This window comes from Acyrthosiphon pisum, chromosome A2, assembly GCF_005508785.2.
Source record: "Acyrthosiphon pisum isolate AL4f chromosome A2, pea_aphid_22Mar2018_4r6ur, whole genome shotgun sequence".
Classification (NCBI taxonomy): domain Eukaryota; kingdom Metazoa; phylum Arthropoda; class Insecta; order Hemiptera; family Aphididae; genus Acyrthosiphon; species Acyrthosiphon pisum.
This window is the reverse complement of record NC_042495.1, coordinates 70,258,729-70,273,804: the sequence shown is the minus strand read 5'-3', so window position 1 is coordinate 70,273,804 and position 15,076 is coordinate 70,258,729. Positions and strand designations below refer to the sequence as shown.

Here is a 15,076-nt window from a genome sequence, read left to right as displayed (position 1 = left end):
ACAATAGGCGGGTATACAAAGACTACTGATACATTATAGTAAATATCTAACTTTTGTATGTGTGCTGGCAATTTGATATCATAGTTTGAGTTATTTTTGTTTGAAATAGCATAATGTTCTTCCGAAAAAATCATTACTTAAGATAATGCGCCAATAATAATAAGCCAATCAATTGTTTAGTCGCGAATAGTAATATTTATATATTATGTATTATACTTTGAAAAAACGACGTTCGTGAAGTTGGCCCACGTGAAAAAACGAAAGTATTAAAACAATATAGAAATATTATGCAATTAGATTTTGCTTATACATTTCCCTACTAGGCAATGTTTCGGATTATTAAACAAAAATATTCAAATTCAATAATTCCGAGCCTAGGTTTTCATATTCTTTAATATATTATAGTAACCAATGCGTTTTTTAAAAACTCTACTCACTTGGCTGTGTTGATATGCCAAAGACGGCGGCTGCGGTTGCGTGTGCGAAGTGATTATGGAATCGGCCGAACCGTTAGACGGAGTGGACACGTTGTTACAACTCGGCGAGGTGGTCGAGTTGTTTCCTTGATTGCCCATCGACGGGATATCGAAACCCTCGTCCCCGAAACTCGGCGTGTGAAATGTCTGAAAGTTAAAAGATTAAACACGTTAAAAACTATGTCATAATAATATAATGTTATGTTAACAATGGGGGATTTTTGAGTTTCGTGCAATGAATAATATTAATGAACCCCGGGGGCCGTCCAAATTTCGAGTGCCGAAATCAATCAGATCCCGCCCCGTGTCATCGCATTTTCGGGTGGACGACATTATATTATATAGCTGATGGAGCCTGTCGGGAAAGAAAAAATTATCGTCTTCAAAAAAACAAATTTAATAAATAAATATTAATGGAAATCATGTCTAATTAAATTTGAACTTTTCGTACTGGCGTTGAATTATATGGCTCCAGACGACACAAGTGGTTCAAAAAAACTTATACGCTGATTCATTTGGTAACGAACCATATGTTTATTAAACGTTTTATGAGTGCTCAGAAACATTTTCTTAATTAAAAACGTAACCACAGAGCCAATAACAATTTATTTCAACCTTCTACTTGTAATTAGCGCTCCGGGGCAATATAAATTCTATATATGATGGCCTTTTGTTTTAAATTGCTATTTGCTTTTTCTCATTTCTGTATTTGTTTTAAATTATCTGCCCTTCCCCCCTGCTATGCCTATCCTGAATTCGTTTATTTTTAAAGTGACTCCCATAATTCGTTTTCCTCTCAGCCAACGGGCCATCATGTTTCATTGATTTTTTGATATTTAATTTAAAATCATATTTCATAATACTCCACAAGGCTTGTTATTTATTAGGATTCGAAACGTAACAATAAAAAGTATGTATAGGTACTTCATTAATTTTAGTAAAAATACACTAAACATAATGGGAATTATTATTTGTGAATTCAATATTATTCAAATAAACTTAAATTATTTTTACATGGCCATCTTGTTCTGTCAATGACGTAGGTACAGCTAAATTTTTAATGACCAATTAAATTCTTCAAAAGCACTTTAGCTAACTAAAATGAACCTGACAAGACCGTAAATTGTTTAGTCTTTAAAATGTTAACATTTTGTAGACCATATAAAAGTTTCATAAATTAAATAAGGCCAATGAAATAGAAAGCATTCTTTATTTCAAATCAAAATCGATAAACGTGATCATTAGGTGTTAGGCTTCTATATTTTATCTGCAAAGAAAATGCTTGTAAAAGAAAAGTTGCTATCCATGAAAGGACACCGTTTTCATTTGTAACTTTATAAAACTTTTTTAACAAAACTTCTAACATTTTCTCGAGAAATTGTATTCCCGCAAGACGAAAATTTAATGTTGTTTTTGCAAGAAAAGTACATAAATAATAAACACGCAATTATGTTTGAACTTGGAACATAAAAGAAATACTAAATATGATCTCCTTGAATATCTCAACCATATCTATTCATGTTTCTTTTAAATTGTATTCGCGTATCATTACAAACGAGTGTGTAATATTATTTAAACAAAGTACAAACATTTTTGTACTTAGAATTTCACGGTTACAGGTTTTTTTGTGTAGTTTTAGTAAACAAATAACATTTTGACATACATAACAGAATAATCAAACCATTTTTTCCATACGTCTCAAAACATATTTTTAATTAAATAACGAAAGAAAAAAACTCTTTTCGGAAGAAAAAAAACACTGTCAATTAACACTGCGACATAAAAAAGTATATGACTGTTTTCAACAAACGATCGTCGTTTGTCGCATATAGAACGTTAAACGAAACACCGCGTTGTACCGACCAGTTGGCCGGACAGAGCTGTTAATGAAGTATCAAGGTCGAACGCGACTGAAGTATTAATGCTTCGTGAGATAATAATATGTGATTCTATTTTCTTTTTTACAGACAGTCGATTGTACCGCCGTAGTAAATGTCGTAGAAGATCTGATTTCGAACACTGTCGATATCAATTATTAATACTATTTGGCGACACGGTAACTTGCTTTAGGTATAGGGCTGCAGCAGAGGTACTTACTGTGGGTACGACATATTACGTATATTATAATGTGTACTGTTAACGCGAAGGGCTGCTTCGAGTTTAGAAATTCAGCAAAGGACTCCCACCAAAAAGAATAAAAATAAAAATAAATAGAAAATCCATAGGTAACGTGGATGAGGTCTTTAACATAGATAATATAATAATAATATATTAGGCTTATTGATATTGTTGCGTCGTGATAATGGTATATAATATATTATGTCTATATTATATTATATTATTATACCTATACGAATGTGGAGACGATCAAACCGATCTCAGCCTTGATTGGCGGAGACTTGTATAGGTCGTTGGCCACGAAACGCATTCATTAACCACACACTATTATTACAGTATTTTATTTTTAATAAATCTTCCACATGGCCGAGAAGCCACAAGATCGCGTGCCCACATGGCCGCCGACGTTTCTCCTACTGTTCACGTGTGTTGTTCATCGTCACCGCACACGTTTGTAAATTGTCCATATTATTATTATTATTATTATTATATAAGGACCTATACGTGTTTCGTTGGAACGAATCATGGGCGCGCGTCGTCGTTGATTTATATATTTTATTTTTCGTTAATTTTCATAATTAACAATAAATGTACATAATAATATTATTATCTCCAAACGTTTGACATTACGGTAATGACCGCAAATATACAAGACGAGACGACTTTGAAGAGTGGTGTGTATTGTGCAGTGAAGTACAAAATCGAGATCGAAAAATGTGTGAGCCGATATTAGTCAAGTCATATTTTCAGTGACGATCACGTCCTTTGCGCTCCACAGCTCCACTGCACACGAGTGCATATAATAATAAACTGATTAAAATAATAATAAAATTATTATACGGAAAAACAATTATTACCTATTATATTTCAACAAACAAAGATTAGAAAAAACCTTCACCACTCACAACTTCTAATTAATTACCAGGCGATTTATTTAACAATAAATTACGTTAATACGAATTCGTGAATAATTTATAAGAATATATAATAGTTTTTTTTTCAAATTAAAGACATTAAGTAAACGCTTGAAATAAAAAAAAATTTTTTTAAAAAAATTCCATGGAAATAATATGATACTTGATAACCTTTTTGATGAACACTGTTGGTAAGCAAAATATTCTAATATTTCAACAGCTTAAAATGCAATTTTATTTCCATGAATCAAGGTCAAAAGTTTTGTTAAGTAAAATCAACAATCCGTCCTGTCGACGATAAATAAAATAATAAATATTTTATTACCTTAACCATTTATACGAATACGAATATTAAACACAAACGTCGTGATTATTTAAAAGGGAGTAATTGTTTGTCCTGACTATTGTTCAATATAATATTATGTTGATTAAGTATAAAACAAATCTATACGTAGATACTCAATACTCATTGGTTGGTTATTTCTATCGAGTAATTTAATGAACATAATAATTGTGTTTATTTAGGTGACTTCATTCATTGCATTCACAGTAGGATTGCATCAGCTTAGATAAAAATGTGTGTTTTTGAATAGGTAATATGTAGCTTTGCTTTTAACTTTGGTTTTACAGCTGCGTTCAGTGATAACACGTGGAATTAACTATAGAGTATTTTATTGCTCTCAAGGCTCGTAAAAATAAGAAAAAACTACTCGGAGCGTCAAATGTCGGCGAACAAAATGAAAAAACTGGTTTTCATTTTCAATATTGAAATATTAGAGATATAATATCTATTGAGAATACTTTTGTGTTGGTTCACTGTATATTTACAACTCATAAACTACTTAAAAGAGAAAAAAAATCTTGTTTAACAATCTATTTAAGAACTAAGAAGGGTTTGCTCGATACAAATCTTGACAGTCACTTTATTTATATGCACAATATATTTTTTTGGTTTTATCGCCACCAAATTATCTACCTATAAATCGTAACCTGTACGGTAGACTTAACCAAATCCTATTGGCGCACTGACGCATCTCCTTCCGGTATTACGGATATCCATTGTCACATTTCTTTGCTTCGACGTCCGCGGCACACTGCAGGCGGAAAGGTTATACTTACAGGTCTTCCCAGGCCATCAAAAATCATTGTATTTCCGTCAGTTCATCGATTTTATATACGTATGCGTGTCGACTATTGAATAAAGGTTATCGACTATATTATATTTTAATAATAGTAAAATAATTATTAAGGATAATAATATGTGAATTGAATGCAGATATAGTATAATTCGTGACAATATCCTATAAACTGCAGTAGGTACATTTAATGAAAATGCATTTAACATGAATATTAAACATCGACAATAATAATTGCAATGCATCAAAAATATTTTTTTAAAAAAATGAAAAAATAAAAGTTCAATAGACGGTCGCTTTCGAATAATACAATAATTTATAATAAACGTAAAAATGAAATAAACCGGTGAAACAACTACCTATTATACCATAGTCATCATTATTGTCATAACTCATAATTAATGTCAAGAATACTAATTATCGGACCAATAGTACCGTGTTGAATTTGTTTCCATTTTTTTTTTTCAATTTACTTTGTGTCTTGACTCTCTAGCGTTCACGTACCGATAACGTTCAGCAGGATTAATGGTTCTAAAGAGATAAACGAGTTGTTTATTCTTCGCGCAATTGTTGAATAAATAAAAATCATATTTATCTTGAACTGTGCAGCGGTGAACGAACGATAGAATATTGTTACACATTTTATTATCTTAGTGGGCTGGTTTAAAGTGTTTTCTCGGAATATTAGGTACAAGTGCATTTATTTAAATAAAGAAGAAACGTGTAGTAGAGAAGAAAAAAACTATAAGTGCTGGGAACGGTGGGTGGATGACATGGGGGGGTGAGGGGGGGGGGTGTAAAGATATATTTTATATATATAGATATTCTATGTGTGTAATGAATTACATTCCATGGCCAGCTGTTATACGTCGGTCCGTCTGGCCTCTTTGTATCCTAATTATCATGGTGTGTGTAGTGCAAGAGAGGTATTCAAAAAACTACGGATAAGGATTTCGTAAAAACCTAACAATATTCGAAATATTATTACTTAACCTGTAAGACATATTCGTTCGGCAGTAATGTTCCAAAAAGCAAAACGATTAATCACTCTGTCCCGACCGTATATCAGAAGGGCGTTTCAAAAACACGATTATATGCGTCACGTCGAAGGGGGAATGAACCAATAATAATAATAATAATAATAATAATGGCTAATTTCAGTTACTATATTATTATAAATTATTATGTATAATACTTATTCATTTGTTTTCATTTCTTTTCAAATATTGTTTACAAGAAACTGGTTCGCCAATTTATTATACATTTTTTTTTTCATAAAACGATACAAATCGCGAAAGATGCGTTGATAAATTTATGAGAAGACAGAAAAATCAGCATACAATGGCCTCATATTTGTTGAATAATTCAACAAATATCTCTCTCTCTATCTCTCTACTCTGCCCACCCCTCACCCTGATCTACATTCTCCGGGCACCGTGGTAACACTATTTTCCCTCCTTCTTCGGCCATTTTATTAAGCATTCCATTAAAATTTATGACTTTTCTTTGTAGTCCAGTCTACACACACACATACAATCTCGAATACTCAAATACAACTACAACACACCAGGTAAGAATACAACGCGCTCCGTCCTGCTGCCATCCGTTCTTCCCCCAAAAACAGACTGCATCGTCATAATATTCTTCTTCTCCTTCATCTTCATTCTTCGTACGCCAAAAACATCAACAAGTCTCCGCTGCTGTGTACAGGCGGTACAGCAGCTGCACAATATATTTTAGGCGACAATATAGATTCGAGTGAACACGTCACGCAACAGTGTACGGTTATATCAACAAAATATCGCCGTCGAATAGATGGTCCGATTTTATCGTTAAAAATAATATACTCGAATGACAAATCGCTTCAACAATGTGACATTATTTCCGTGAGAATTTTAACGTAATATTATTGTTTGTTCGACACAAAATATGGCTTTGCTATGGTTTTATACACTCCGAAATTAATATATTACGAAACACTTAGGTATTGTAAAATAAAATAATGCCAACTACGATAAAATATCGAGTATCATGTTATAATATAGTGATAACAATTATTATTATTATACGATCCCGTTTCAAATCACTACCCGAGCCACGAATGTAAAATAATATTTATATACATAATAATTGATATTGCAATCAAAAGGAGACTCACGTGTTCCGCCATGCTTGTGTAGTGGTTGTTGTTGTTATTGTTGTTGTTGTTGTGCATGTTGTGGGCCACCGATAGAGACAAGTCCAGGTTGTCGGTCCTCTGGAAACAAAAACAAAACGAAAAACGTTTAGAACACCATTGTCGTATTCCAACACTAATGTAATATATTATTATATTATATCGTTTCAGTGTTGTACACACGGCCGAAAACCGTAGACGAACACACGATTTTTACCGAAGGGAGCGCGGAATAACGGAACGTTATAATAATAATTACTCGGAGGGCAACTGCTGCAGCGGCAGTCGACAACGTGTCTGAGCAGTGGTTCTCATCGTGTGTGACGTTGCTCGCCAGAAAACGCGTATTTTACAAACCTATCGGATTTTTTCCTCTTACTGTTATTATCGCACAGCAGCTCCCCCACCCCTCACTGACACCGCAGCTCCTTCCCCGGAAATGTCATCCCGTACGCGGCCAAGTATCCGAGTCTTACACACGAATACGATAAGTACAATGTAATTGAATATTAAATATCAATTAGTACACAATTATGGTAATGATAATACTTTTCGAAACCCATCACCGGTAACGATTATACCAGTCCGAGCTTACATTATAACAAGTGAATATTATACCGTATAATACAGTATTACCGGCTGCCACGATTGTCGTTCGACGTTACATTATATTATTATAATATTGGGAATCACTGTCGAAATACGAATGCCGGTACCATCCCATACGGTTTAATGATTTATACCGATAATAAATCAAAACCCATGCAGAAGAAAATTACTATTTAATAATATATTAAACTATTAAAATTAGAGGCACATCGAACAATGTACATCTAATTAATGTGAAGCCGATAAATAATTATTGTGATATTGAAATGTAAGTACGAACATATATATAACCACTGCGGGACGTTACGCCTTCGCGCGTAAAGGGTAGAACTAGGTGTATACGACCCAATGAATCGTATATACGAAGACAAAAAAAAACATTAATTTAGGGTTGTGTTATTGATTACATTATTGTCCGTGGTAGGTACCAACTTCAATATTGTTTTAAAAAAAAAAAACTTTTTTACGTTCGGAACAAAGGAATACGTTTGTAGGTAAAGTAATTATTTTATTATTCATTAATTTTACGTGTTACGTTACTTCTGAAACCGTGACAGTGTCACACATAATTCAATTTTAGTATAAGTTAAGCTTGTATAAAAATCGATTTTTTTTTTTTTTTTTTGGTGACCCCGACAGCAACTATATTATATAATATTTTATATTATACATATTATTGTATGTCTACCCATATATATACAAATTAGTGTACCTATCGTTTAAATGCCTTATGGATTGGTGGGCGGAGTGTAGTTAGAAAATTCGGAATATGGTTCCCGATCCAATCAAAAATGTTATGTTAATATTATTTATAGGTAATTCAACAATCGTGTTATGGAGAATGGAGATACTTGGCCGAAAAGAGTAAATCTGTTATTAAATTTCGGTTGATAAAAATGATAGTAATTATCCGTGACGTCCGTCCTTCGGTCACTGCGGTGGAGGACCACCCAAACAACTACACCACAACGTCCACCCCGCAACGTCCCCTGTAAACGGAACGCAGCCCACGGACGGGGTAAACAGCGCAAACACGCGCCCCGGACAAAAGCAAACACGAAAACTAGTTTTCCACGTCAAGTAAATGTCAAATAAGCTCTGCCGTTGTAAATACCACCATTTATATATTATATTATTTTTCTTTTATTTACAATTGTCTCGTTTATTACCCGACCTCATTGTCTGCGATCTGCCGCCGCCGCTTTCAATTTATTTATTTTATACCGAACAATAAAGAACCGACTACTCATCTATCTCTCTCGATCTATCCATATCTCTTTCTTTCTCTCACTCACTCTGTCTTTCTGTCTCTGTCTTCCTCTCTCTCTCTCTCTCTCTCTCCTTCACTCACTCTCCCTTCCACTCTCCCTCGCACACTGTACCTGTCTATATCTCTCATACACTTCGTCCTCTTCATCCTTCGCACATAGCCGTCACCCTTAAAAAAAAAAATAAAAAATACTTCACCCCAGACGTACATTATTCTTATTTGGAAAACACAAGGTTAAGAATTGATATCAGACCGCTCGTAATTGATGACGTACCGGTCGACCGTTTATTATACCCACTGAAACGGCAATGTCGTATCTATATATATATAATATAGTTTATCCTCCCCGGACGGACGATGTGACACGACGATGTAAATTGCACCTATAAAATATCAATCGAATGTGACCGGACAGAATATTGCAATTTTTTTTTTTTTTTTTGTTAGGTACCTATTTATTATTATTATTTTCTGTTTTTTTTTTACCTCGACCATAAATCTTAAACAAATGCTTTCTCCATAAAAATAATGCAATATGTAATTTTACAAACTCACCTAGTTTTAATTTAACTCGGTATACGACATAAGCTTTTTATTCTTTCAATTTATATAAAAGGATTATTGTAAACTTTCTGCGAAACTAACGAACGACTTAAGGAACACTCGAGCAGTTTAATTTAACTTTTTAAAACTATTACGGCATAATATTTATATCGTGTGATGCACGGGAAATATATGTAAATATTCCTCCGCGCTGTACTCAACTCCTCTGCCGAATGTTTTATATAAATAAATAACCCACCGTCAGAGGCAATTAAATCGCTCTAATGGGCGAAGATGGCGGCGGCGATGGGGAGGGGGAAGTCGAGGAGGAGCGCGGCTCCCCAAGCAGTATTGATTAAAGTGCGCATATAGAAAGAGATTCGAATCGGCTTAAAGTATACAGCTGTGTACAAGAGCTAAGAAAGATTGAAAGGTACTGATGCGTAGGTAAACAATTTTCCCCATATTATTCGTAGTAATGATTATTTTGAAGAAAAAGAAAAGGTTTGTATATAATATATAAAGACCTATTAATCGGATTAACGCACGTATTCATAAACCTCTTATTTTTTGAACCTGAACAGACTGATGGTTTTTTATCCACATGTAAATCGAACTATTGTGTCACAGTATTACATTGCAATATTGTTTTATTTTTTTCCTCATTTCAATGGTTTTATAGTGCGAAATTAAGCATAATATTGTACTGTGTTTGTATCATTATGATGATGGTTCACAAATACAAAATGAACTTGGTAGGTATAAGTAAAATGACGGTTGGGAAAACGAAAAATCACATCACGTGACACGGTTCGTTTTAATAATAATATATATTATAGTACGGCCATTATTGGAAGAAAAAAATCGTCACTCTAATTATTACTAAAACATAGGTATTATAATATTATATCGGGTTAAAAGTCGTAAAATCTTAGAACGTAAATTCAAACGGAAAAAGTTTTAATGAAAAATGCTAAACATGTTTTTTATATGTAATATATATATACATTTTTATTAGGTAATAAAGTGTAGCGCGTTTTCCAGGAGTATAGCCTATTGTTCGGTACTATTAAAAAACGCACTCGCATATTATACCTATGTAATAATATAATATTACGCATCATATACATAACATATATTATATTATATACAGACGATTCACATTGAAAACTGGTCGGGGACTAAACGATTCACGTTTAATTGCGTACGCGCATATAAACACTCATGCTGTATATATAAGTGTGCGTGTGTGTTTATATTTGTTTATATTATTTACTTGGCATTATTTTAATGTGTTTTTCGTCGTGGTACCGATAGTAGGTAGTTAAAATTGTCCCCGCCGATGTGGATATAATATAATATGCAGTAGGCACACACAACAGCAATATAGTGTAATGATATTATATTATATTATATTATTTTATATTATGCATATTGTAAATAGCTCATGTAAGTCGTGTGTTTTGCTTTGTTTTCCGCCATATTCAGCAGGTATAATAATAACAATAATAATGTGCAATACAATTGTTATTATGATAAAAATATGATAACACGAGTTCAACTCCCACGATTCTTACACGAACGATATCGTCGGTGGTGAGATTGTGTTTTTCGTTTGTCGTTTATTATGATGTACTCTATATACATTATACGTACCTAACTACATCAGACTCGAAATTAGTCGCAACGCACACTATAAACGCATATTACGTATATTATAATCAGCACTTGCAATTAAATGGATTTGCATAATATTTTTAAAAAATGCTACATAATAATATTCAAAATCTGATTCGACACAAATTAATTTGAAAAATACATACAACTCGAATTCAAAAATGTTGGTATTTTGCATATTTTTGCATATTTTACCAAAAATTAAGTAATTTTGCATATATTTAATAATATTCTACATACTTCCACATAATTTATTAGTAAATCAACAAAAAAAAAATTTCCAATATAAAATAAATCTAATTTAAAAATAAAAAACTTTCACGCACCACCATCTTTATATATTTTGAATACGCATATTTAATAATTATTTTTTACCGTGGATAATTTATATAATATTTAGGTAATAGGTGTATGCAAATATTTTAAGGATAATTAAAAATAAAATATTCTGTTTATTAATATTAATATTTTTAATATTTAATAATATAAAAAACACACTTCATTTTTTTACATATTATTACAGTTTTGAGAATTAACATGAATTTTTTATGTTTTTTACTTTTTTCTCAATGCATATATTTCGGTAAAAAAAACTACATAGCAAAGATTTTCAGTGCACATAGAACATGATTTATTCTTTTTGTGGATAAAGTTCCGAGCCTGGGTGATAATAATACTGTCTTTTTATTTATTTGTACAGTCGATATATTCCCTCATTCCCGCAGATGACCACGATTAAATCGATTGGCTCTCATTCAAGCTCCGTGTAGTCTATTTATTGCAATACTAAATGAAAAACCCGTCCAATGAGCACAATATGATAATATGGTATTATTATTCATTTATATTGTATAATATTATTATGTGCGTTACTTTCTCGGCAATTGCGTCATTTGAAAAATATCTATAATATATTATATTATTATTATTGTCCCGTGCACAATGAAATATTATTTATTACACGTTTTCGTAAGTAATTGGACGATAATTATGGTTGGTTATTTTATTTATTTTCTTATCCTCCCGCCCCCGTTTAATGAAAAATAACCGAGTAAATGGGTTAATATGTCGTTTTCTCGTGTTTTTAAATGTTTGTGTTCTCACGTGATTTATTGCCCTTGGCTCGGACGCAAAAAAGACATTTGCGCAAAATCACTGCCCGATGCCAAGTTATGCATCTCAGCCGACCAGTGGTTTATGCGCATGTTATACAATAAGTGCCAATCAGATATTGTATATATTTAATTTTTTTATAAACAATTAACATATGTATTTATAATTTTTTATCGCTAATGTGATTTATTCGGTCCCACTAAGAAAATTAACAGGTACCTACAAGAGTTCAATGCCCGCGATCAATATACTCGTATTATTGAAATGCAGGAACGAGTGTTCTTTTTATTATTTAATCTATACTTTGAATATTATGTTACAGGTTTGCCTATAAAATATGGAAATGTTTACTAAAAATATGCGATGATATTGTTGTACGACCATATAAAAATATGACGTGTGTTGGTTTGCCCGATTTGAGAATATTATAGTAACGAATCGCGTCGTGACAACAGAAATTCATCGAACTAAATCTTCGATGACAATTGACAATATTGTATTATAATATATATGTAACATACATGTATGTATTAGTTTACGTCACAATACGTCACATCCTCTACTCGAGTTCATTAAAACTTATTTGAAATACCTGAAATTGTTTATTGTACTATTTGCTCAACATATTATAACTTCTAATGTGCTAATGCATACTTCAAGGTTTTATTTCTTAACGGTTAGGTTTATATATGCCGAACTCAACAATATTAATGGTATACGACCGTATAATAATATGTATAAGTGTTATAGGTACACACTTGGCAAATTTTTATCTCACTAGTCGCAACTTGTGAGTTATGTCAACGCGAATGATTTTCGCAAACACATTTCGGATGATTATCTTAATACAACGTTTTTAATTCTTCGTGAATGTCTAGAGCACTGTAAAAATAGAATCCGAGGTCACTTTTTTATCAGGGTCATATAATATAATCAATATCCTTGGAGTTCGCGTACCTACATTTTACACTTAAATATAGACTTTTACGTTATTCGTTATCAGAATACTGTTTGCGCATTTTATATAAGTGTACAATCGCGCATTAAAAATGGAATGTTTAATTATTTTTTTAAGCCCACTGAATACATTTTTAAGTTGATGTTATATTAAAATTAATGAACTGTAATTTTAAACTCAGAATATTATGGTTGATATATGGATAATTCAAAATATAATGTCTTACGAGTCTGCGCGCCAAATTCGCTATCGAAAAAACTAACGATTGACAATCAAAAATTGTTGACACGCGATATGCAATGGGTATATATAATAATAATCTTGCCATGGGTTTTCACTACTTGTATTATTTCACTAAGCTATATTCTTTGAAACGATAGGATAACAAAGACATTCAAATTCAAAGTGGAATCCCTAAGAGGGATTTAATAATAAAAATAAAAAAAAACTGAAAAGGGGACTTCTCCTCGATGTACTTAATGAGCTCAAAAATGCTAGAAGTGAAAACAAGTTAAAAGAAATGAACAAGCCAATTGTTAAAACAAGAGTCTGCGATTCAATGGAGCCAAGCAATTTATCATTAATTAGATAATAAAAAATGCATGGGTTGGCTTTCAAAGGAAATTTATATTATAAAATGAAAAATGAGCATTCAAATCGGTGATCTGATGTACCTAATCACATTATATATTAATTCGTACTAGGGTTCGACTCTACCAAAGGGAATTAATTTATCATTTCTCATTATTTTTTTATACATTTGAATAAAATAAAAATGTTTAACGTGCCCTGACTAAACGTGTTTATTATTTTTAATATTTTTAAAACAAAGTAAAGTTCTTGTGCGAAGCAGTTGAGATTATATTTTTATAATAATAAATCAATAATAATCATTAATTACGCTGCACACCTATAAATGTTAGTTGAACTTAAATCGAATGACTAGACAGTAGGTTTTCCACCTTATTCCTTAAGTATAAGTTGCATCTTTCATGGTTAGTTTTGTATTATAATATGTGATATATTATACAATTTATTATTTCTTTTTTCGTTCAATTGACGATTAATTAAAATTAATACGGCAAAGCTGCAGCGGGGTTAAGCAAACGACGTTACGAAACAAAGGACTTTTAAAAAGCATTTCGCCACTGTTTCTTAGAGTTTTAATTTTGTTTACTTTGACCCGTACGTCATTGTCCACGTTTACGTGAATTGTTTCCAAAACATTGCATTAAGTACGGTTGTTAAACATTTTATATTTACGGTCAAATCAGTGGTTTATTTTGTAAAATAAAATACAACTTTATCACGGCCCATGTCGTCACGGCTGGCTGTCTCACTACCCCCACCCCACCAACACGCAACTCACCCACACTCACCATCTGGAGACTCTTCGAAACTTCTCATAGAATTTTCCAAGGAATTATGATTCGACAACAGTATTATTCATTATAACGTGCAATCTTATAATGCCAAAACTCCTAAGTTGAATAATAACTCAGATATTGTGCGGCTCTACTGAGAACGCTGAATCGTTTATAGAAATGAATTACGTAAGCGTCGTTGGTTTTTTTTATTTAAAATTTATTAACCCATCTCGAGTCTGACGATATACTAATGAATGTATAAATCTCACGAAATTATGTTTAGGCCTTATAACAGACCGTGGATTATTATTCTTTCGTTTACTGGTTTCGTCTATCAACGCGTTTGACCTCAACCCCTACTCCGTGTCTTAATAAATGACAACACTAATAACACGTTCCAAATGTATATTTTATTATTATTATTGTTATTTGTGTCTACTATATTATATTACCATGTACAGGGTGCACTGTCTTCACTCTGGTCGTGTTTAGTCGTTTATACCGTACATATTATAATATTATACCCCGCGACTGATGCTGTGGCTTAAACTGTATATAATTTAAAATACTATATGCTTACATCTTTTTTATTTTTGGCATTGACAAAACTATGCTTACATCTGCAATCTGCATTATTCCAATAGGTACCCGATAGACAGAAATACACTATAATAAGTAATTGCTCAACTATATTGAAATGCTTACTGCACGAATACGCG

General features: G+C 32.2%; 1 protein-coding gene across 7 annotated transcripts in view; it reads right to left on the bottom strand.

Moving 5' to 3' along the window:
* LOC100164788 (GATA zinc finger domain-containing protein 10) overlaps positions 1-15,076 on the bottom strand; it is a 106,643-nt gene that overhangs the window by 24,385 nt on the left and 67,182 nt on the right. For 5 of the 7 annotated variants that reach the window (XM_016805138.2, XM_016805137.2, XM_029490444.1 and 2 more), the window contains 2 exons: positions 6,803-6,901; positions 438-623 (listed from right to left, as the gene is read on the bottom strand). In XM_016805138.2, coding sequence (XP_016660627.1) covers positions 438-623; positions 6,803-6,901 — 285 coding nt within the window. Of the gene's footprint in view, positions 1-437; positions 624-2,823; positions 3,497-4,484; positions 4,778-6,802; positions 6,902-15,076 lie in introns of those variants that run through there. The other 2 variants (XM_029490445.1, XM_001948257.5) reach the window with 2 other exon arrangements.